Below are 25,214 nucleotides of genomic sequence, written 5' to 3' on the forward strand. Positions count from 1 at the left end.
ACTCCATTTTGACATTTTTCTTCCCAATTACCTCATGACGAGGAAGAAATGTGGTAAATTACCACTGCTCTTCAATTTTAAATATGGGAATAACGCACATTACTTTTGCCAACATTCCGTTTCCCAAAACAAGTCACATGACCACACCTAACTTAAAGGAGAGAAAAAAGATCCTACCATTTACTTGGGAGGTGGGAAAACAGATTTATTTGGCAACAGAACTAATGACTATCATATCAATGACTGAAGAACAATCAGAAAATAAGCAAAATCAAGAACACAAAAATATCATGATTAAACTCCTTAGGCAACCCTTAATTAAACAAATGCTGGGTTTTCTCCTACTAAGAAAGCAGAGAAATTCCAGTCATTGATGCTGTATCATTAGAACAGTGACAGGCTTGAGTGTCCATACACAAAGATAAGTGTATCTACCTGAGACCAAGATCGTCGATGCTCACTTTCGGATCTGCCCCAGCGAAAGCTTTCTTCCAAAATGAATGCTGCAGGAGCCCTGTCCAAGTTAATCTTTATAAAACATAAATGTTAAAACTCTACTTTAACATGATTTACCATCAAGAATTCCCAAGACATGTCCCAATTACACATACCAGATTGCACAATCTTTATCTCCTAAAGGTACACGTGTACCTTTGAAATCATTTTATATTTTATTCTTTCATTTTTGTATGCAATTAACCTCTTTTAGACAGCGAGATCAAAAGAAATAATTCAGAAGACTTAAATGGTACAGAATGAAACAGGCTGTTAACTAAGTACTAGAAGTTTCAGGATTTAAATTCCATAGAGTCTGGGTTCTCCACCCATTCTAGAAAAAAGGGAGTCTATAAACAAAGTCTGAGGTAAATATACCAGTTATCTATGATCCTGCCATCCTGTACTTCACAACAGAGGCAAGATTATTTTATTTACACTGACTGACACACTTAAGTTTTGCAACTATTCCGTTAGAACTTCATTCAGGAATAAATAAGAATAGCAGGCTAGGCGCAGTGGCTCACACCTGTAATCCCAGCACTTTGGGAAGCCAAGGTGGGCGGACTGCTTGAATCCAGGAGTTCAAGGCCAGCCTGAACAATGTGGCAAAACCCCATCTCTACAAAAATTACAAAAATTAGTTGGGTGTGGTGGCCCACACCTATAATCCCAGCTACTCAGGAGACTGAGGTAGAGAATCTCTTAAGCCTGGAAGGCAGAGGTTGCAGTGAGCCAAGATAATCCCACTGCACTCCAGCCTGGGTGACAGAGTGAGACCCCCACCCATCTCGGGGGGGAAAATGATATATATTTTTTCACATTCACACCTTGTTTAGGAGTCAAAATAAAATTACCTAGCTAGTTCACTTGCATTAAAGTGACATTAGGCTGTATTTAAAACTCAGGCTCACTTTTGAAAGATTAAGTTTCACTACTAATAGAGTATACCTGTAGGCATACTCACCAGATTGGGAAAATTAAGCCTGACTGAAATTGTAAAACAAAAAGAATTTATAGTTGATTAATCATTCAAAATTTCTGTATTAAAGAAAAATTACTTTAATCAAAAGTAAAACACAATAGAAAGAATTTGCAACCACATATTCCTTTACACAAAAAGCTCTTATGGTTCACTAATGGAGAAATAAAAATAGCCAAAGAAGTAAAATTTATTTTCATCAACCAAACTGCCAAAAATGTAGAGCACACTGCAGGCGAGAGCGGGAGGGAAGGAGCTTTTTAACACACTGTTGCTGGAAGTGTACGTCAGCACCTGTTCCTAGAATGCAGGACACGTATCCAGCTTTCTAAGTGCCCTTGGCCTTTAGCCAGCCATTCCACTTGGAGAAATCCATATGAAAGAGATCACTACCTAAGTACACCCCCAAAAATGAAAAACATTCACAAAAGGATATTTACTGTTAACAATGTATATCATATTTCAAATCAGGAGGCATTCCAAATGTCTACTTTTTTGTAGATAATTGTGTATACATTCTACAGCCATTTAAAATGACCCAGCAACCAGGCACAGTGGCTAGCATCTGGTGTCCCTGCACTTTGGGAGGCCAAGGCAGGCGGAATTGCTTGAGGCAGTTCAAGACCAGCATGGCCGACATCATGAAACCCCATCGCTACCAAAAACACAAAAGTTAGCTGAGTGTGGTGGCATGTGCCTGGAATCCCAGCTACCTGTAAGGCTGAGGCACAAGAATCACTTGAACCTGGGAGGTAGAGATTGCAGTAAGCCAAGACTGCACCACCCACTCCAGCCTGGGTGACAGAGCAAGACTCAGAAATGGAAATGGAAAAATATGCATAATGTACCATGAGAGAAAGAAGTAGGTTACAGGGTAGTCCCATGTAAGCAAAACATTATAGAGCACAGGGTTATAAATGTAGGAACATGTGGATACGCCGTCTGAAATAAATTAGGTATAGTTACATCTTGTCAAAAGATGTCTGAAAAACTATCCACCAAAATAACACTAATCTAATGTAAGTAAACGATGTTTGTCCTACAGCTTACACAAAACTCATCATTGCCTTCTGCAGTTTTAAAAATATATTTAATAAAAGAATGGATTCTTGTGCATGCTACACTAAATTTATTCCCCATTTTATAAACTGAACCCTCCTGCTATCCCCCATCCGAATTATCTAATGACAGACCCAGAACCAGAAACTAGCTGCTTGGACCTCCTTCCCACTCGGGGCCACCTCCCCGGCTCCCCACCCTCAACAACGGTTTCTAACGTGGCCATCGCTGAAACACACAAAACGCACCATGTGCCTGTGATCCTGTCACTCAATATGCCCATTATGACAGGACAGTCATAAAAACAGGATGCGTTAAATATCACTCAGTTAACAGCACCTTAACTTGACAATAACACCCCTAGGTCGGTAAACAGTTTTAGCCTGAAATACACAATAAAAGAAATGGCACTTCTTGGATTTGGGAGTTTTAAGAAAATTTTTCAGCTATTTAATACATGAAAGGAGAAACTGACTTCAAAAATTCCTCATGATTAAAAACACCTGCCAACTGAGAGAAACCCTTTTAATCCAAAGTCAGACTTCTTTAAAAAATAATAATTTGAATAGCCATTTGTATATTAAGAACAGCACCATTTTAGAAGTACATAAAAGGGGGAAGAGATTCCACTATTGATTCCGATTAAAATACTGTCCCTTACTCCATTTGCAGAACCCTAAAGAAACATTTTTAAAAACTGAAATACTGCCCTACCTTTTTTGAGGATCTCTTTGAAGTAACCCATCAAGCAAACTGATAAAATCTGAAGAAGCTTTAGGAAGAGAAGAATCTATAAACAAATTAATTTCCAAGAAAAAATAGGTAGTAAATACATATCAATTTTATTTTTATATTCTACATCAACATTTAAAGTAACAGTATTTTAAACACATAAATTATTCGTAAGAGAACACTGACTCCATTAATAATTACATCCTCTATTTAACAAGGAGGATGGAGAAGTACAGAACACAAAGATTAAAAACATTTTTTCCTAGATCACAAAAAAGAAACGTAAATCTCAGCTGGCATGGTGGCTCACGCCTGTAATCCCAGCACTTTGGGAGGCCGAGGGGGGTTGATCACCTTAGGTCGGAAGTTCGAGACCAGCCTGACCAACATGGAGAAACCCGTCTCTACTAAAAAAAAAAAATTATCCAGGCATGGTTGCACATGGCTGTAGTCCCAGCTACTCAAAAGGCTGAGGCAGGAGAATTGCTTTGAACCTGGGAGGCGGAGGTTGTGGTGAGCCGAGACTGAGCTGTTGCACTCCAGTCTAGGCAATAAGAGTGAAACTCCGTCTCAAAAAAGAAATGCAAATCTCAAAAACTAAGTCTTAACAAACCTCTAAGCCTTCTCTTTACTGAACAATGCCAATAAGGATCACCAGCTTCACACACTCAAACACTTGTCTTCAACTATTCTGGGTTTTTTTTTTGAGACAGGATCTTGCTCTGTCACCCAGGCTGGAGTGTAGGGGCACAATCATGGTTCATTCCAGCCTCTACCTCCTGGGATCAAGTGATCCTCTCACCCTAGCCTCCAGAGTGGCTGGGATACAGGCATGCACCACCACACCTGGCTGATTTTTGTTTATTTTTTGTAGAGATGGGGGTCTCACTATGCTGCCTAGGTCAGTCTCAAACTCCTGGGCTCTAGTGATCTACCTGCCTTGGTCTCCTGAAATGCTAGAATTACAAGTAAGCCACTGAGCCCAGGTCAACTTTTTTTTTTTTTTGAGATGGAGTTTCACTCTTGTTGCCCAGGCTGGAGTGCAATGGCATGATCTTGGCTCGCTGCAACCTCCACCTCCCAGGTACAAGCGATTCCCCTGTCTCAGCCTCCCAGGTAGCTTGGATTACAGGCATGCACCACCATGCCTGGCTAATTTGTTTGTGTTTAGTAGAGATGGGGTTTCACCATGTTAGCCAGGCTGGTCACTAACTCCTGACCTCAGGTGATCTACCCACCTTGGCCTCCTAAAGTGCTGGGATTACAGGTGTTCGCCACTGTGCCTCGCCCCAGCTCAACTATAAATTATACTTTATTCTTTAAAGTATTCCTAACTTGAACAGCTTTGCATTATAATGTACTAGGATTAGAATATCTGTAATCCCTCTTTTAAGATTTTTAGCAGAAATAAAAAGCATTACATTACAAGTGTCCAATACCACTAATCTCATAATATTTTATCTTTTTAAATTAGTTACATGCCATATCCAGGTCATCAGCCTATGGTTAAAAGTCATAGTAACAGCCACACACTATGGCTCATACTTGAAATCCCAGCACTTTGGAAGGCCAAGGTAGGTGGATCACTCATGGCCAGGAGTTCAAGACAAGCCTAGGCAACATGGCAAGTCCCTGCCTCCACAAAACAATTAAAAAATTAGCCATTCCTGGTGGTTCGCACCCACAGACCCAGCTACTCAGGAGGCTGACTGAACCACTGCACTCCAACCTGAGTGATGCAGCAGAATGCTGTCTCTCAAAAAATATAGACATATATATGTATATTTATGTATATATATATCTACACACACATACATATACACATATATATACAGCAAAGATTTTTGTGAAATCCTGTTTTCATTTATGGGTCTTAAGATAAACTTTAACGACATACGGTAAAACGTTTCACTATATTTGTGCCTTTTTCTTTCCTTAAAAATTATTGCTGATGATAGACTGTTATATTAACCACAATTTATATGATTAAAGTTCCAACACTTTACAAATACTACACCTGTATATAATTTTAAAGATTTTTAAAACTTATGAGGGTAGCATTCTGATTGATCAAGATAAGGAAATGTCGGATTCATTCCTATTCCAACAGGAGACAGATGACCACATGGGATGTGAGTGCAAAGCACATGCCACACACAAAAAGCTGTGTCACACAAGGGTTTCAGATGTGGACTTCTTTGAGCCATACATTTTTTACACAGATGCACAAAATAATTTGTTTTTAAATATGGGAAATATACTAGTACTTTGTTCCCTGTTTCAGTATCTTTAAAAAAATGGCAAAGGAAGCACTAACATTTCTAAAAATATCAACTTCGGATCACTTACAAAGATACCTTCGGGGAGTTATGAATCAATAAAAGCAAACTTTGGATAAAGGTGCACTTTATTCAGTGTAAAATGTAAATTAATTCCATTTATGACAAGAAATCTCACCTTTCGGAATAGGTGGCAAAGGGTCTTCATATAAGATCTTTTCAGTTAATTCTGAAATACTTTCTGAGAAGAATGGAGGTTTTCCTGAAATCACATGAAAACTTGCAAAATTAAAGAAGTTTGCTATCACCAACCATTCTAACCTCAACTACAGATATTTCAAGATTGTACAATTTATAGAAAAAATATACAGCAATAGCTAATTATTTAACGTCTTGTATGCACCAGGCACTGTCTATATATTTTCTATTTATCTTAGTTCAAAGGCATCATCCTAACAAATACACAAACACACATACGGACCACTACTGGGAACCACCGTTGGCATGGGCCACTCAACACATCTGAATAACACACACGTGCAAGCCATCTTCACAAAAATGTCTAACAATTGCAATTTTTAAGTTAGGCAGATTTCAGCATTCCAGACTATTACCATGAAAAATTATCTGTTTGTCAAAAAGTTCCTAGGAATCTGCCTACGCCTAGATACCAAGCAGCTCAGCCAAAATCAGTATACATAAAAATGTAATAAAGTCAGTTTTTTGGCCGGGCACAGTGGCTCACACCTATAATTTCAGAACCTTGGGAGGCCGAAGCAGATAGATCACTTGAGGCCAGGTGTTTAAGACCAGCCTGGCCAACATAGTGAAACCCTGTCTCTAGTAAAAATACAAAAAAATAGCCAGAAGTGGTGGCAGATGCCTGGAACCTCAGCTACCCAGGAGGCTGAGGCAGGAGAATCGCTTGAGCCCAGGAGGCAGAGGCTGCAGTGAGCCGAGATTGTACCAGTGCACTCCAGCCTGGGGGACAGAGCAAGACTCTCTCTCAAAAAAAAAAAAAAAAAAAAAAGTTCAGGTTTTTTTACATCTTATAGGTAAAACATCCACAAACTATAGACTTAACCTGGCTTTGTTTTAGTCAAGCTCTGATTTTCTACCTATTCAGGAAACAGTTACCTGAAAACATTTCATAAAGCAGACAGCCCAAAGACCAGAGGTCGCTGGAGATGGAAAAGTCGGTACCCCTCACAACTTCTGGTGCTGTATATACAGGAGATCCTGAAAGCAGAGCATGAAGAACAGCTCTGTGAGGCATCCGTACTGCGCCAACAGGGACCTGCCTAGGAGAGGCCTGGCAAGGCGCAAAAGGGCAGGAGAGGAACATGTGCACAAATAAAACTTCATGTGCACTTCACATTTGTAAATGTTTTCTAATTTTAAGGTTACATTTTGCAGACGTGTGTCAATTTAAAATATTTTAAATTTCAATTAGAATAGTTTAAATTCAGCAACAGTAACAGCCCCAGCACCCCACTGGCTGCACAGCAAAGGTGTATCTATCACTAAACACGTCCATCACAAATCTCAGAAGCTTGGATCCTCAGTCACTCAAAGATCCAGGCTGAGAGGCTCCAGCTCCGCTCCTGCTTCCCCAGGTGGAGGCAGGGAGAGAGAACACAGCTGACTCAGCACTGACTCCCACCTCAGAGTCACTCACGTCACTTCTGCTCACGCGCACTGGCTCTGACCAGGGGCAGGGTGCAACCCTACTGTGCACCCAGGAGAACCGGAAACACTGAGTGAAAAGCACTCATGTGTGCCACGTACGCTTTATACAAAGTTTAACATTACATAGAAATTTCATGTCTTACAGCCAGAATGTCCCCTCGTTCACTGACAAAAAGGAAGCTTTAGACGGGTACGTGAGCTCACTTCATCACATAGCTGGGCCCTGCAGAGCACCCGCCGAGGCCAGGGTCCCTGTCTCTCCCTGGTGCACGCTCTGTCCATCCCATCTAACAAACTCCCACCTCCCAGGGAGAATCTTTTCTCTAGGAAGTAAGTAATTGCCAATGCTTTGGAAACAAAATTCCACTGGGGCAGGACTTCCAGCAAATGCTATATCCAGGGCCCATGACAGCCAGATCAGCAGCTTTGCGTGCCCTCACGACAGGTGACTGCTGCCCTGACAGGTGACGGCAAAGTTCTCCCATGGAGGACGTCCGCTGTGCTATCACATTTCATACACATCCATGGAAGGTATATCTGCCTGCACTAGATGTTGAGGAAACAGAGACAAATAACGCCCTTGGAATGCCCTTGTACTCTGCCCAACACTAAATAGATGTTTCGTTAATATTTGTTTTCCCGTCCTGACTTCCAATACCTAGAACATGCCTAAACTAGTCAAATTAAGAAATAAATGTGGGCCAGGTGCTATAGCTCACACCTGTAATCCCAGCACTTTGAGAGGCTGAGAAGGCAGATCACCTGAGGTCAGTAGTTCAAGACCAGCCTGATCAACATAGTGAAACCCCATCTCTACTAAAAACACAAAAATTAGCTGGGCACGGTGAAGGGTGCCTGTAATCCCAGCTACACGAGAGGCTGAGGCAGGAGAATCGCTTGAACCTGGTAGGTGAAGGTTGCAGTGAGCCAAGGTCACACTGCTGCACTCCAGCCTGTGTAACAAAGCAAGACTCTGTCCCAAAAAATATACAAATGTGGAATTAACAAATAAATGCACTAATGAACAATGGAATTAAAGTCCCTGGGTTCACACACAAATGGGTAGAAAACAAACATACCGAACACTGTATTATCACACGGTAAGTTAAATGGTTTGTGCACAAAACATTATCAAAGTTATAAAAGAAAACAACACTTGAGTATTCAGTCTGATAAACTCTTGCCACCCAGACAGACAAAGAAGTAAGGAAGTCTTTCTCAACAAAGCTGAAGCCAGGTTGGGTGCAGGGCTCACAACCGTAATCCCAGCACTTTGGGAGGCCGAGGTGGGAGGATCACCTGAGGTCAGGAGTTTGAGACCAGCCTGGCCAACATGGCAAAACCCCATTTCTACTAAAAATACAAAAATTAGCCAGGCATGGTGGCACACGCCTGCAGTCCCAGCTACTCAGGAGGCTGAGGCAGGAGGATTTCTTGAACCCAGAAGGTAGAGATTGCCGTGAGCCGAGATCACGCCAACGCACTCCAGCCTGGGTGACAGAGTAAGACTCCATCTCAAAAATAAAATTTAATTAAATTTTAAAAAATGAAGTAAGAAAGCTGAAGTTGGGGCTGGGTACAGTGGTATAAGCCCGTAGTCCTAGCTACTTGGAGGGCCAAGGCAGGAGGCTCACTTGAGGCCAGGAGTCTGAGATGAGCCTGGGCAGTACAGCAAACTCCAGTCTACAAAAACTGTAGGAACTTGACGGGCATGGTGGCACACATCCGCAGTCCCAGCTACTCAGGAAGCTCAGGTGGGGGGTCGCTTCAGTGCAGGAGCCCAAGGTCAGAGTGAGCTACACGCATGTCACGGCAAGGAGCAGAGGGGAGGAAATAGGAGAAAAGAGAGATGAGAACCGAAGAGTAAGGCGCGGTGTGGGCAGCTGTACAGCACGCGCAGGAAACTGTGAAGACAGCGCGTTGCTGGAACATACAGCCAAGGGTGGGGTTAAGGGGTGAGGGGGGTGGGGGACCGGGGGGTGATGGGATGAGAACTGTTAGTCTGGGTCCCCCAAGAAGCAGTCACCAAGACAAGATTAACCACACAAGGATTTTATTACAGGAAGCACCTATGAGAAAAAAATGGGGAAATCTGCTCAGACTACAATGTACGATGGACTTCAAGCAAAGAGAAAGGGAAGGAAGCTTATTTGAAATCATCCTTAGATAGATGCCATGAAGTCTTACGGAAGCTTCTTCAGGGTCATCAAGAATCCCTGAACCAGGCCAGGCACGGTGCTCAAGCCTGTAATGCCAGCACTTTGGGAGGCCGAGGTGGGTGGGTCATCTGAGGTCAGGAGTTCAAGACTGGCCTGGGCAACATGGTGAAATCTCATCTCTAATAAAAATACAAAAAAATTAGCCAGGCATGCTGGCAGGCGCCTGTAACCCCAGCCACTCGGGAGGCTGAAGCAAGAGAATCATCTGAACCTGGGAGGCAGAGGTTGCCACACTGAACCAAGATCACGCCACTGCACCCCAGCCTGGGCAACAAGAGTGAGACTCTGCCTCAAAAAAAAAAAAAAAAAAAAAAAAATCACTGAACCAGGCTGAGCACAGTGGCCCATGTCTGGAATCCCAGCACTTTGGGAGGCCAAGGTGGGCAGATCACCTAAGGTCAGGAGTTTGAGACCAGCCTGGCCAACATGGTGAAACCCCATCTCTACTAAAAAATACAAAAATTAGCTGGGCGTGGCGGTGGTGTGTGCCTGTAATTTACCCAGCTACTCAGGAGGCTGAGGGAGAATTGCTCGAACCCAGAGGCAGAGGTTGCGGTGAGCTGAGATCACGCCACTGCACTCCAGCCTGGGCAACAGAGCAAGGCTCCATCTCAAAAAAAATAATAATAATAATCCCTGAAGCAACGTGGGCCACCAGAGTGCCTCCCAGGAGTAGGCCTGCCTCACTGTCCCCTCCAAGCTCAGTCACTAGCTGGGTGCAGTCATGAGAAGCTGGCCTCACGGCAAAAGCACTGGTGGATTTCTTCAACAGGTGGAGGCCTTGCTCAGTTGCACCTGCAGTTGAAGGACAGTGAAACACATTCTTGTGGCCACCACAAGAACAGACAGGCAACGCGGGACCAGATCCTGGAACCTGAACTCTAACCTGCAGGTAGGGGATCCTAAATTCAAAGCTCTTTTCATAAATCAGCCCAGATTTATAATTTCTCTCAGTCAACGTTGGACCAAAATTGAGCCTAGTTTGACATAACCTCCATCAATCCCTCCTAAACTGGGCCACATCAGGGATTTATGTAACTTTTCTGTCCCTGAATTTGGGAACTATGATCCAGCCAACCTCCAGTCCCCTAATTTTCCACAGAAAATTAAAACTCCTAGCAGCTATGTGACACCACTCTGAAAGTTACAAGAAGCAAAGGCAGAACTAGAATCCAGGTGTTTTTGCCCTGACATCAGCATCTAGGTGGACGGATTCTTGACGGCTGCGCACCACCACTGACCCATCATCAGCGCCACCACCGCACCCGACTGGTCACACATGGCAAAAGGCAGGGTGAGTGTTTTCCCGTGCCTTGTTCATTGCCACACCTAAGACTGTGAGTTCTCAGTCTCCAGGAAAATGGAAGTGGTTTTACACTTTATTTTTATCATCAAGCCACAGGGATGTGAAGGCTAATTGCCTATGAAGTACATGATCCCCAAAAGTCAGCGCTGATGCTGCCCTGCTGGCTGCAAACAGACCCACTTGCCCTGTCACAGAGACTGCTCTTAGATTAAGCTCAGAAGTAAGCATCACTGCTAGAACCTCTGACCTATTTCTCCACAACACAGCTCTTCCCCTTACTAAACATGCATTTATACTGACATAGACTGCCAGGTCCAACCTGCAGACCCTGACCCAGCGACGGATGAACAAACGCACTCAGACACGGATACCCAGTGAAAGAGCGGGCTAGGGGTCCGGGCCACTCACAGACACCAGGGAGGGTGCCATAGCCAGGACATTTATTTAGTAGAGATTCAGTGACAGAGGCTTTGAGTCAACACACTTGTGGATAATTAACATTGCTGATCCCCCACTCTCCAGCAGAGAGCAGTTGGAATGATCAAAGGTCGGTCTCAGGACCACATGAATAAAGAAGCTCTTTAGAGAAACTCCCCCACACTCCCTTGTTATTTGCGTTTTGCTATTTTAGCTCAACAGGATTAGGCTGCCTTCAGCCATAGCTCTATCCTGAGGCTTCTGCAAAACCTTCCGGCCTTCCCAGAAGGTCTGCATCTATTTTACAAATTTTCCCACCACCCTGACTGAACCCCTACGATATATCACTGACCTTGTTTTCTACAATACAATTTTACACAATTCAGAACTTCATATCCTACTAACATAGACCACAATAGCCACTTTCATAGAATACAGATAATTCTGTGAAATGCAATTTGAAGACACTAAAAGCCTTCTTCTCGGGCATGAAATCTTATCATATACAAGCTGGCCCTGAAACTTTCATTTCCCTTAGTCCTACTTAGGAGGCCTACAACTGACCTGCTGTTCCCCATCCTCCTTCCCCATCCCTGGCCACACGACTAGCAAGTCCAAGGATATCTGCCACCCTCTCTGAGTGCTGTTTCCTTCAACCACCACCCAGCTCAGCTGACAGCATGCGGAGTAACACAGAGCTTCAACAGCCCAACGTCTCCAGCACCCAGACATAAAACTTGAGGAGGAAAGAGCTTTACCACGTGCCCCGAAAGGTGTAAGAAACGTCACTTCAGACTCTCCCCTCGAGTATAGCAATTTTAACACCCCGGCCCCATTTCACATGCCAAGAATACACCCCAGAAATAGGCTTCAACTGCAGAATATCATTGACTCAACTAACTTCTATTCAGCCACTGATGCAACAGACACCATTCCCCTCCTATGTGCTAACGAGTGCTCAGTAAAACATAAAGCTAAGGACAAAATACAGGCTTTGTTAAAGTTTCCCCAGGCCTGACAGAGTAGGTCCACACTGAATACTTTAGGTGGACAAAGCCATTCCTATGTAGACTCTGTCTGCTGGCCATTATTATTTTCAATAGGTTATTTGACTGGCAAAACAAAAGACCGACAGTGTCCCCTAAACACAGGAGTGGCATGGTCCACAGCTAGAGTTAGGTCTGTAAGTTTCCCAGGTCCACATACCTTTGACTCTACTTTTCATGCTTTTCTTCAGGACATTTTCTCCGCCGTCACCGCCTCCTTCTTCTGCTGCCACCAAAGCAAAGAACTCTTCCAAATTTTCACCTTGAACTTTTGCCAAGCCAAAGTTGCTAAACTTCAGTGTGCCAGGCCCTTCCAAGAGTATCTATGAAGATCAAATACATGTTTTCAGAAAAAATTCAACTTCGTTTGTACATACATCAGTACCTCTTATAATTGCACTAGAGAACTTTTGAGCACTGCCATTCTCTCTCTATCAGAACTCAGAAAAATAAATGCTTATAATTTTTTTAAAAAGCTAAAGAAAAATAAATCCAACTTTTCATAATCAAATACAAAATTGCTTATTCTCAGATACATATGAGCACACTGTATAACCATCGTAGAAAACCTCAGGTCTGGGGAAAGATGAGCAACGAAGAAAATACAACAATCTGCACTTGCCAGCCCTCAGTGTGCGCTGCAGGAGGATCTGAAACGCACCTGCCTGAGTGTGTCCAGGTGAGCAAGCATGATGCACAGTTAGGACTAAGGTCGGAGATCTGGATTTTAGACCCCAGTCCACCATTTGCTTGGTGTCTGACCTTGAAGAATTTATTTAACCTTTCTAATCCCCAGTGTCTTCACCTGTAAAATGGGGGAAATAATACCTAACTCTTCAGACTGCTGTAAGGATTAATCAAGGTTATACGTGTGAAGAGTCTGTAACAGTCACTAGCAGGTGGTAAGTGCTCAAGTGTCCTAGTATAGTTTGTGATCGGAAGCTATGGATGGTTGAAAACATGCCAGGAACTAACATTCCATTACTTTCATCATTTCCTCTATTAAAAGTATTTCTAGATGGGTGCAATGGGTCAGGTGGCTTTGTGGTTTTTCAAAGCAATGCAGGGTCAAATGCAGTGGTTCACGCCTATAATCCCAGCACTTTGGGAGGCTGAGGCAGGCAGATCACTGAGGGCCAGGAGTTTTGAGACGAGACTGGCCAATGTGGTAAAACCCCATCTCTACTCAAAATACATTTAGCTGGGCATGGTGACGGGTGCCTGTAGTCCCAGCTACTCAGGAGGCTAAGGCACCAGAATCGCCTGAACCTGAAGGGAGAGGTTGCAGTGGGCCACGGCTGCCACTGCACTCCAGCCTGCATGAGAGCAAGACTCTGTCTCAAAAAAATAATAAAATAAAGGCAATGTGAAGTTAAATCCTAACTTCCAGTCACAAACACACAGTAAGGATGTCTGCTTGTCTGTAATAGTGGCTTTTACACTCATGTGAGCATCACAGTCCCCCTGGAGGACTTGTTAAAGCACAAACGACCAGTCACTGCCCCCAGAGTTTTGGATTCAACAGGTCTGGGATGGGGCCCGTTTCTACCACGTCCCAGGTCAAGCTGATGCTGCTGGTCCAGAGGACCACCGGCATGGATCAGCAAACACTTTCATTGTTGGTGAAGAGCCAGCTAGTAAATATTTTAGACTTTATGAGCCACACAGTCTTTGTCTTCACTTCAATTCTGTTGTTGAAGAGCAGTAGCCACTGACAGCACATACACCAGAGACCATGGCTGTGCTCCAGTCAGAGTTCATTCACTAAAACCGGAATCCCGCCTAACCTTTGCTAACCCCTGTTCCGGAGCACAGGCTTAGGTCACAAAGCACCCGAGCTTCTCAAATCCTTACACTAAACAGCTCCCACACAGATATCAGCAAACTACAGCCTCTGGGACAATCCCTGGCCACTGCCCGCTTCTATACAGCTATGAACCAAGAGTGTTGGATTTAAAAAAAAAAAAAAAACTATCTGAAAACTGCCAAAAAGAATGTGGTTTTTGGCCAGGAATGGTGGCTCACACCTATAAATCCCAGGACTTTGGGAGGCCAAGTGAGGAGGATCACCTGAGGTCAGGAGTTTGAGACCAGCCTGGCCAACATGGTGAAACTCCATCATTACCAAAAATACAAAAATCAGCTACATGCCTATAGTCCCAGCTACTTGGGAGGCTGAGGCAGGAGAATTGCTTGAACCCGGGTTGTGGAGTTTGCACTAAGTTGAGATCACATCACTGCACTCCAGTCTGGGCGACAGAGTGAGAGTCTGACTCAAAAAAAAAAAAAAAAAAAAAAAAAGTAGTTTTTATATTTCTAAATGGTTAAGAAAAAAAAAAATTTCTAGACACGTGACAATGAATTACATGAAATCCACATTTCCATATCCATAAACGAAGCATTGAAATACAGCCACATCCAGGTATTTTACAAGCTGTCTGTGGCTGCTTTCAGCACGGTAACGACAGCTGAGCAGCTGCAGACTTGAGGCATAGATCTGAGTATTTCAAACAAGAACTACCATTCATTATACGGGATTTTATGGAGGTTTTTTTTTTTTTTTAGCTTTGATTATCTGCTCATACAGATAACCTGCAAAAATAAAATTTCTAATAAAAATAAAATTTCTAACTTGTAAATGAAACATTCAGCTTTTGATTTCGCTGGCATATATTAAAGGAAAAGTAAAAACTTAGACCAGTAACACGTACAATTTCTCAGAGTATGTACTTACAAAGATAATTACTGACATCACTGTGAGCACACTACTTACCAAAAAGTAGCCTAGAAACTTAACCTAAATATAATAGGTAATCCTCACAAATATCTTGAAAAATCTATCTCCATGTGACAAAGAAACTAAGGCAAAGAGAGGCAGGGTAACTTGTCCAGGTTCACACAGCTTCTAAGGGTCAGTGTTGACTGCAACTGAGAAACCAAGTAGGTTTCACAACTCCACTATACTGAAGCTCAGTTAGTTGTGAATAATTTTACCAAAAGAGAAAATATTTGATCCATAATATCAGGAATCATACATATATAGCCAAGAATGCCGCCATCAAGCTAAAATAATGTTTCACAAACGTGCCCGATGACTTCGGACCTAAGAGGGCCTTATCTTACAGACCTGTTGTGTTCATCATATACAGGATAGGTTACCAGCATTAAGGCATTACTCAAAGAGCTCTGACAAGGAGACTTCACATTCAAAAAGCAGCTTCAGCACCTAAAATACAGTACCATGTACTTCCTTTTATTTCCTTCTTTTTTTCTCTCTTTTTTTTGAGACGGAGTCTTGCTCTGTCACCCAGGCTGGAGTGCAATGGTGGCGCAATCTAAGCTCACTGCCACCTCTCCCTCCCAGGATCAAGCAATTCACCTGCCTCAGCTTCTCGAGTAGCTGGAATTACAGGCATCTGCCACCACACCCGGCTAATTTTTGTGTTTTTAGTAGAGATAGGGTTTCGTCATGTTGGCCAGGCTAGTCTCAAACTGCTGACCTCAAGTGATCCACCTGCGTCAGCCTCCCAAAATGCTGGGATTACAGGCATGAGCCACCATGCCTGGCCTCCTTTTATTTAAAAAAAAAAAAAAAAAAAAAAAAAGTTAAACTTAAAATTTCAAGATGTTCTATACCAAAATTTTATCTAAAAATAAAAACATCTTTGAGAAAGCACTCTAAATTGAGACAGAAGCACTTAGGAAATGGAAAACTTTCATGAATTACCTTCTCAGGAGAAATGTCACAAAAGAGAATGCCAAGTTTATGAAGATGATGTAAGCCAGTAATCAGGTCAATTCCAAATTCTCTCACAACATCTTCTGGGAGGTTTTCATCTTGAGCAATAACTGTTTTTAAGGAACCACCTGCAAGAAGTTGATTGAAATCACCCACTTCAACCCACTACCATCACGGAGTGCCCCTGAGAGGTTCCATGCTGACAGGTACGAATATTAAAAACTGATCAAGACCGTAAACCCTGACAGTCTGGTTAAGGAACACACAGGTGAGTGAACACAGTGGCCCCAGCTCTTCAACAGAAGTCTACGCGCAAGCACCAGAGACAGATTCAGGAAAGCTAGCAATAAGTATATCAATATTTAATTATCCTTGATTGTTACTAAATGTATACAAAGTACACTAACAGTAGTACTTAGTACTAGTTAATAGTAGCACTTAGTAGCAATTACATTTTTTGCCTAACTCCTAAAATTTTGAAACTAAAAGCCCAGATACCATGTATTTAGTCAACTTGCTCCCTGTATATAGTCCTACAAAGTTGTACGAAGCAACAGCTGTAACTCGTTATCTCTAATTATTTGTTGGTTCGTCGTTGTACCTTTCCACATTGCTTAAAATTTTATGAGGTACAGAATGCTTTTCATAAAAACGAAAGATACTTTATAAATTGATTAGCTAATAGCTAGTCAACTTAAAATGTTTGTTTTTACGGGGAAAATGTTTTTGATAAATTAACCATCACTTTAAAACATTTCTGATTTTTTATGCATGTAATGTAATAATATACCAAAGTAAAGTCAACCCAAAATTGAATTTACATAATTCTGCTTTTTCCCAAACATCTTTGCTCTTTACCCTTCCCTAATATCCACAGAGCAATAGATTTTCAAGTTGACGTAGTAAATAACATCAACTACCTGTATTTACAATACAAGACAAAAGGAAAGTAACAAAACTTACAGCATTTTTTTCAATACTATATTCACAGCACTTCTTACATACTCTTTCCTACCTGTGCAGAGTTCCACTACTAGCCAGAGGTGATTGCTGGTTTCATACCATTCATGAAAAGTGACAATATTCTTGTGTTTAATTTCATGGGTGAGACGGACCTATAAAAACACAGAGCATTCACTCTAAAAAGAAATTCCTAAAACTCTTACAGCTACTGAGAAAAACCTAAATACGCAATTAGTAAGTGGATAAGAAAACAGTGACATTTATTTGGTGGAATTCTATACAGATATTAGAAATGATGATTATGAAGGCTATTATATAGAAAAACACTAACATAAAAATAAACTTTTTTGGCCATGCACAGTGGCTCATACCTATAATCCCAGCACTTTGGGAGGCTGAGGCAGGCAGATCACTTGAGGTCGGGAGTTCAAGATCAGGCTGACCAAGATGGCGAAACCCCATCTCTACTAAAAATACAAAAATTGGCCAGGCATGGTGGCACATGTCTGTAATCCCAGCTACTCGGGAGACTGAGGGAGGAGAACTGCTTGAACCCAGGAAGCAGAGGTTGCAGCATGCCAAGATCATGACACTGAATCGCAGCCTGGGTGACAGAGCAAGACTCCATCTCTAAAGAAATAAATAAATAAATAATTTTTTTTAACTTGTGTAATACTCTTTTGTCTGTCTGTGTAAACACAAATTTGCAAAAGAATTATTTATAGGAAAATGACCAGAGAATATTCACCAACATAGCTACTTTTATTGGTTAAACTGCTGGTGTTTCTAATTCTACTTTTCTCTCATTTTCTACTGTCTATACTAATACACACTACTTTTAAAACCAAGGAAGAAGAAATAATTTTAAAGGAAAAAATTTTTGGTAAGTAAACATAACCTAAATACTCAATAACACAATAGTTAACTAACTTGTATTATCAACTGACTAAATATCAACAGTAAAATGTTTACTTAAATTAAAACACAGAAGAATGAGTGTTATAATGTTAAGTGAACAGGGCAAGAAACAAAATTATACCATGACTAAAACATCTTTTAAAACCCTCAGAAGCTAGAAGGAAACAAACCAAGACATGAGCAATTATTATTATTATTATTTTGAGACAGAATCCTGCTCTGTGGCCCAGGCTGGAGTGCAGTGGTACGATCTCGGCTCACTGCAACCCGTGCCTCCCAGGTTCAAGCAATTCTCTGCCTCAGCCTCCTGAGTAGCTGGGATTACAGGCACCTGCCACCACGCCCAACTAATGTTGGTATTTTTAGTAGCGACAGGGTTTCACCGTCTTGGCCAGGCTGGTCTTGAACTCCTAACCTTGTGATCCACCCCCCTCAGTCTCCCAAAGTGCTGGGATCACAGGTGCGAGCCACCGCACCTGGCAGAGCAATAATTATCTTTAGGTGATAGGACAATCGTCCTTTTTTTCTTGGTTTTTCCCTGTTGTCCAAGTTTCTGGTGAACCCCTGCAGAGCAGTGGAGACCACAGGCTTGCACCACCACACTCAGTTCATTTTTTGATTTTTTGTAGAGACAAGGTCTTATTTGTTGCCTAAATTAGTCTTGAACTCCTGGGTTCAAGCCATCCTCCCACCTCAGCCTCCCAAAATGCTGGGATCACAAGAATGAGTCACTAGGCCCAGCTTAAAAAAAAAAAATTTAAAGTCACATCCAAACTCTACTACCACTTAACACAAACAACTGAGCCTGAGCCCATGCGTACAGAGCTCCCCAAACGTTTTTTGTGATGGGAGTCTCACTCTGTCGCCCAGGCTGAAGTACGGGGGCACAATCTCGGCTCCCTGAAACCTCCACCTTCTGGGTTCAAGTGATTTTTCTGCCTCAGCCTCCCAAGTAGCCAGGACTATAGTCACACCCCACCACACCTGGCTAATTTTTGTATTTTTAGTAGAGATGGGGTTTCACCATGTTGGCCAGGCTCGTCTCAAACTCCTGATCTTGTGATCCACCCGCCTCATCCTCCCAAAGTGCTGGGATTACAGGCATGAGCCACTGCGCCCGGCCTGAGCTCCCCATTTTAAAAACAAAATGCTCTGAACAACTAGGTGGGCTCATGCTGTAGCACAATTAGAGGAAAACAGATCCTCATAACTTAGAAGATAGAGGGGTTAAAAAACAAAAAGCAGAGTGATCAAGAGAAAATTTAAGGAGCACCTTGTAAGAAACAACACAACTAAAATAAACAATTAGCCAGGCGTGGTGGCACGTGCCTGTGGTCCCAGCTACTAGGGAGGCGGAGGCAGGAGGACCCCTGAGCTCAGAAAGTCAAGGCGCAGTGAGCCGACACCACATCACTGCACTGCAGCCTCAATGACAGAGTGTGACCCTGTCTCAAAAAAAAAAACCGAAAAAGAAAGAAACTGCAAAACTAATAAGGCCACCAAAGGATAAGGAACACCACCTGGCGAGCATGTTTAAGGACTCCCACCGCATCAGGCACAAGAAGGGGAGTCCTGATGAAAAATAAAGGGGTACGGCAATTCCAGCAGAATCACCAACAGAATCCGGGCCCAGCACCTCCTTCCAGCGCTCCTCATCGCTGCACGCACGCCCCGCGCCTGCTCTCCCAAATGCTGGGCCAGACTGCCTCTCAGAGTCTTGCCTCCGCCTTCACCTCGACCACCTACTCATGGTTACTCCACAGACCTGCGGTGTTCAATGCGGAAGCGACGTGCCACACAAGGCTACTCAGAACTCGAAAAGTGGCTTGTCTGAGCCAGGACGTGCTACAGATGTGACATACACACAGTATTCTGAAGACCTCATTCCAAAAAATAACAATAAACAATATCTCGGTAATAGTTTTTACTGCCTGCGTACAGTGGCTCATGCCTGTAAAACCAACATTTTGGGAGGCCAAGGTGGGCAGATCACTTGAGGTCAGGAGTTTGAGACCAGCCTGGCCAACATGGTGAAACCCTGTCTCTACAACAAAATACAAAAATTAGCCAGGCATGGCGGTACATGCCTCTAATCCCAGGAACTCAGGGGGCTGAGACAGGAGAATTGCCTGAACCTGGGAGGCAGAGGTTGCAGTTAGCCGAGATTGCACCACTGCACTCCAGCCTGCATGGCAGAGCAAGACTCCATCTCAAAAATATAAATAAGTAAATAATTTTTACCAATAACATGTTGAAATCATTCTACACTGTATATACTGGCTTTAGAAATATATTACCTAAGTTAATTTCACCCATTTGTTTTTCATTTTTCAATGTGACTACTAAAAAATTCAAAATTAGATTTCTGGCCCCCATTGTATTTCTACTGGATGGTGTTGCTAGACTTTACTAAAAACTGCATCACCACCAAAATCTCTTCCACACATCCTAGCCTGTGACCACGTACACACACTTTCCAGCTCACTCCCACGACCACTGCAATTCTTGTTAAACTCGACCAACCCTCCACAGACTCTGCAGCTACTCTGTTTATTTATTTTTGAGACAAGATCTCACTGTCACTCAGGTTGGAGTGCAGTGGCACAATCACTGCTCACTGTAACCCCCACCACCTACACCCAGGCTCAAGAAATCCTTCCACCTCCGCTTCCTGAGTAGCTGGGACCACAGGTGTCTGGCACCAACCCCAGCTTTTTTTTTTTTTTTTTTTTTGAGACAAAGTCTTGTGCTGTCGCCCAGGCTGGAGTGCAGTGGCACGATCTTGACTCACTGCAACCTCCAACTCACGAGTTCAAGTGATTCTCCTGCCTCAGCCTCCCAAGTAGCTGGGACTACAGGCACGTGCCAGCCTGCCCAGCTGATTCTTTGTATTTTTAGTAGAGATGGGTTTTTAACCACGTTGGCCACACTGGTCTTGAACTCTTGGCCTCAAGTGATCTGCCCACCTCGGCCTTCCAAAGTGCTGGGATTACAGGCATGAGCCACCGTGCTTGGCCCACCCCAGGCTCATTTTTGTATTTTTTGCAGAGACACAGTTTCACCATGTTGCCCAGGCTGCTCTCGAACTGCTGAGTTCAAGCAATCTGCCTCCACCTCCCTCAGCCTCTCAAAGTGCTGGGATTACAGGTATGAGCTACCATGCCCAGTGAGAATGTCTAGACATTAACAAATATACAATGGAAAAAGGAAAGTAAGAAAACACCTCCATTAATAATAGCAGCAAAAACAATAAAACACATAGGAATTAACTGAACAGGTGGAAGGACTTACACAATGAAAACTATAAAAACTTCTGAAGGAAATTTTTAAAAGACATAAATAAGTTGGAAAATATCAAGTGTTTATGAAGTGGAAGACAATATTCAGATATTAATAATTAACATTCAAATACCACCCAAAATCAATCTCCCCAAAGCAATCTACACATTCAATGAAATTCTTATCAAACTCCCAACCACTTTTTTTGCAGGACTAGAAAAAAAATCTATTCAAAACTTCACATGGAATCTCAATATGCCAAATGGCCAAAACAATCTTAAAAGAAAAAGAAAAAAAGGCTGTAGAACACATGCTTCCTGATTCCAAAACTTACTACAAAGCTACAGTAATAAAAACAGTATAGTATTGCTATAAAGACAAACATATAGACCAACAGTATAGAATAAGGAGCCCAGAAATAAACCCTCACACATATGGTCAAATGACTTTCAACAAGGATTCCAAAACTATTCAACGGGGAAAGGACAGTCCTTTCAACAAATGGTGCTGGGAAAACTGGATTACCCACATGAAGAGAGAGAAGCTAGACCTTCACTGCTACGGTATGAATGTGTCCCTCTAAAAGTCACATTGCATCCTGGCCAACATGGTGAAACCCTGTCTCTATTAAAAAAATACAAAAATTAGCTGGGCGTGGCGGTACTCGCCTGTAGTCCCAGCTGCTCGGAGGCTGAGGCAGGAGAATGCCTTGAACCCGGGAGGCAGAGGTTGCAGTGAGCCGAGATCGAGCCACTGCACTCCAGCCTGGTGACAGAGCAAGACTTCGTCTCAAAAAAAAAATTCACATTGAAACCTAATGCCCATTGTGGTGGCATCAGGAGGTGAAACCTTTAAGAGATGATTGGATCATGTGGACTCTACCCTCATAAATAAACTTAATGCCCTGAGAAGAGAGGCTTAGGAAGCCTGTTTTCTTTCCTCCTCTGCCATGTGGGCACACATAGAAGGCACCAGCTTTGAAAAGGACAGCAAGCCGTTACCAGACACCAAATCTGCTGGCACCTTGATCTTGGACTTGCCAGCCCCAAGAACTGTGGCCAATAAATTTCTGTCATTTCTAAGCTTTCCAGCCCAAGGCATTTTGCTTTAGCAACCCAAACAAACTGAGACACTTACTGAACACCACATACAAAATTTAACTCAAAATGAATCAAATATCTAAATATAAGAGGTAAAAATACGTAACTCTCAGAACAACAAATAGGGCAAAAGCTTCGTGACACTGGGTTTGGCAATGATTTTTGGATATTTGGATATGACACCAAAGACACAGGAAAAAAAAAGACAGGCAAATGTGACTCCGCACAAATTTTAAACTTTACTACATCAAAAGGCACTAACAACAAAGTGAAAAGGCAACCTGTGGAATATGAAAATATACTTGCAAATCATATATCTGAGCAGATTAGTATCTAGAATATATAGATGAGTCATAAAACTCAGCAAGAAAGCAACCAGATTAGAGAATGGGCAAAGGACTTAAGGAAATGGGCGAAAAGAACAGACGTTTCTCCAAAGGAGAAATACAAATTGTCAACAAGCACATGAAAAGATTCGGCTCAGCATCACTAGTCATTAGGGAAATGCAAATCCAAACAATAATGAGACACCACCTCACACCCATTAGGATGGTTACTGTTAAAATAAATAAATAAATAAAAACAAGTACTGACAAAGATGCAGAGAAGCTGAACCCTTGTGCCCTGACGGGCTGCAATGTGAGGATGGGCGAGCTGCTGGGGAAAACAGCGCAGCAAGTCTTTACAAAATCAGGGCTAGAATTCCCACAGGACCAGCGATTCCACTTCTGGGTATGTACACAAAAGAAAGCAGGATCTCAAAGTCATATCTGTACCTACACATTCACAGCAGCATTGTTCACAGTCGTTAAAACACAGAAGCAGCCTGTGTCCACTGATACATGAATAGACAAGCAAAATGCAATATACGTATGTACAATGAAGTGATTCAGCCTTAAAAAGGAGGAAATCCTGACCCGAGCTACAACATGGATGAACACTGAGGACATTATACTAATCGAAATAAGCCAGACACGAAAAAAGAAAAATACTGTATGACACCATTTCTATAGAATAGTCAAAACCACAGAGACAGAAAGTAGAATGACGGTTACCGGAAGCAGGAGGAGAAATGAGGAATTCGTCTCACAGGTATAGAGCTTCTCTTATGAGAAGCAAGAGAGAGGCATATGCTCCAGCTAAATCACATAAATTACGAGAAGCAAAGGAGAAAACAAGTGAAAATACAGTATAAACAAATATGGAATGATATTTCCACGTAATCCCTAAGGACTGGAGGAGTCAATCCAAATATCATTAATACTACTGGTTGGGGGGCCAAACTGCACATGCTGCCTGCTTTTGTAAATAAAGTTGAACTGGAAAAGAGGTAGGAGATAGGTGGTGGTGATTGTTGCACAGCAATATGGGTGTACTTATCATCCCTAAATTGCACAATTAAAAATCACTGGGGGGGCAAACCTTATGTTATGTTGTATTTTACCACAATATTTTTGTTTTAAGCTAGGTATGGTCCAGGAAGCCTAGGCTATAAAGTGATACAGCTATTTCAAACCCGAGTCACTCTCACCCACTGTCCTTCCTTGACAGTAAATTGCAGGGCTGGGGGTGGCAGTGGGAGGAACTGCTTGTTTCCTAAACACAGCAAATTCAAAAAGTAAATTATCTAACATAGAATATAGTTTCCAGGCTGGGCACAGTGGCTCCTGCCTGTAATCCGAACACTTTGGGAGGCCGAAGTGGACAGACAGCTTGAGCACAGGAGTTCAAGACCAGCCTGGGCAACATAGCCAAACCCCCACTCTATGAAAAATACAAAGGATTAGCCAGGCATGGTGGTATATGCCTGTAGTCCCAGCTACTCTGGAGGCTGAGGTGGGAGGATCATTTGAGCACAGAGGTCGAGGCTACAGTGAGTCATGATTGCACCACTGAATTCCAGTCTGGGCAACAGAGCCAGGCCCTGTTTCAAGAGAAAAAAAAAAAGAGTATAGTGTCCCTGATTTATACCCCTCACAAAGAAAAAAATTAAATAAAATAAACCTAAGTTAGTCATGACTTGGATATGTTTATTACTCATTACTCAGGACTGGTGGCACTGAGCAGAGAGGTCACCCCTTCCAGAGAGAAAATGTGGCATTTAATATAACCAGTTCAATGGCTCCTGTGAAAACGCTATCGTAGCGCTCCTTCCCCTACCAGTGGAAACACACTGACTTACCCAGTTGGTTATCTCAGGCCTTTTGCACTTATCAGTACAAAGAATGGCTACAAAATGGATTGTGCCCTTCCGCCGCCCTTTATACACCACAGTCTTGCTTCCTCTTCCGATCTCCTCATACAGAATAAAGTTTTCCATATCTGGGCAAACTTCTCACGGACGATAGAATGACGGCATCTCTGGCTCCTAAAAAGCAAACAAAAATGACATTGATAAGTACAAGCTAGTTGCATAATTAGCCTAGGATAATTAGCCAAGAATATTTTATACGTGAAAAAAAAATCTAGCAATTCGATAAATTCGGAAAATTGACTTACAAACGTTAAATACTAATGTTGGTATTTTTTGCAGGATGAACAAAGCTAAGGGGCAAATAAATAAAAATTCCCAGCCAGGTGCGGTGACTTAGCCTGTAATCCCAGAACTTCAGGAGGCGGAGGCGGGGGATCACCTGAGGTCAGGAGTTTGAGACCAGCCTGGCCGACACGGTGAAAACCCGTCTCTATTTAAAACACAAAAATTGGCCGGGCGTGGTCCCAGCTACCCGGGAGGCGGAGGCTGCAGCGAGCCGAGATCGCACCGCTGCACTCCAACCACAGCGACGGAGCGAGACTTTGTCTCAGAAGTAAATACATAAACAAACATTCGCAAAGCGGCATTCAAGCTCCATCAACAAGATCTTTCAAACACAGCGAGCAGCGGCCCGCGCCCCTAGGGTGGTGGGCATCCCGGCATTCCGTGCGGCCGGCCCTCCATCACAATGGCGGCCGCCATTGCAGCAGCGGCGGCCGCCATTGCAGCAGCGGCGG

At 42.8% G+C, this 25,214-nt stretch overlaps 1 protein-coding gene across 11 annotated transcripts in view; it reads right to left on the reverse strand.

Annotated features, from left to right (window-relative positions):
* Window positions 1-25,214, reverse strand: part of ULK4 (unc-51 like kinase 4) — a 630,679-nt gene that overhangs the window by 598,514 nt on the left and 6,951 nt on the right. For 9 of the 11 annotated variants that reach the window (XR_004264542.1, XR_004264544.1, XR_004264543.1 and 6 more), the window contains exons 2-9: window positions 24,406-24,591; window positions 16,979-17,078; window positions 15,952-16,091; window positions 12,385-12,547; window positions 6,685-6,786; window positions 5,726-5,809; window positions 3,251-3,326; window positions 436-528 (exon numbers count right to left, since the gene is read on the reverse strand). Coding sequence is in view for 8 of the 11 variants with exons in the window: in XM_032264291.1 (XP_032120182.1) it covers window positions 436-528; window positions 3,251-3,326; window positions 5,726-5,809; window positions 6,685-6,786; window positions 12,385-12,547; window positions 15,952-16,091; window positions 16,979-17,078; window positions 24,406-24,543 (896 nt within the window). In the remaining 3 variants the exon portion in view is untranslated. Of the gene's footprint in view, window positions 1-435; window positions 529-3,250; window positions 3,327-5,725; window positions 5,810-6,684; window positions 6,787-12,384; window positions 12,548-15,951; window positions 16,092-16,978; window positions 17,079-24,405; window positions 24,592-25,214 lie in introns of those variants that run through there. The other 2 variants (XM_032264293.1, XM_032264292.1) reach the window with 2 other exon arrangements.

This window comes from Sapajus apella, unplaced genomic scaffold, assembly GCF_009761245.1.
Source record: "Sapajus apella isolate SASKATOON/1434 unplaced genomic scaffold, GSC_monkey_1.0 scaffold143, whole genome shotgun sequence".
Classification (NCBI taxonomy): domain Eukaryota; kingdom Metazoa; phylum Chordata; class Mammalia; order Primates; family Cebidae; genus Sapajus; species Sapajus apella.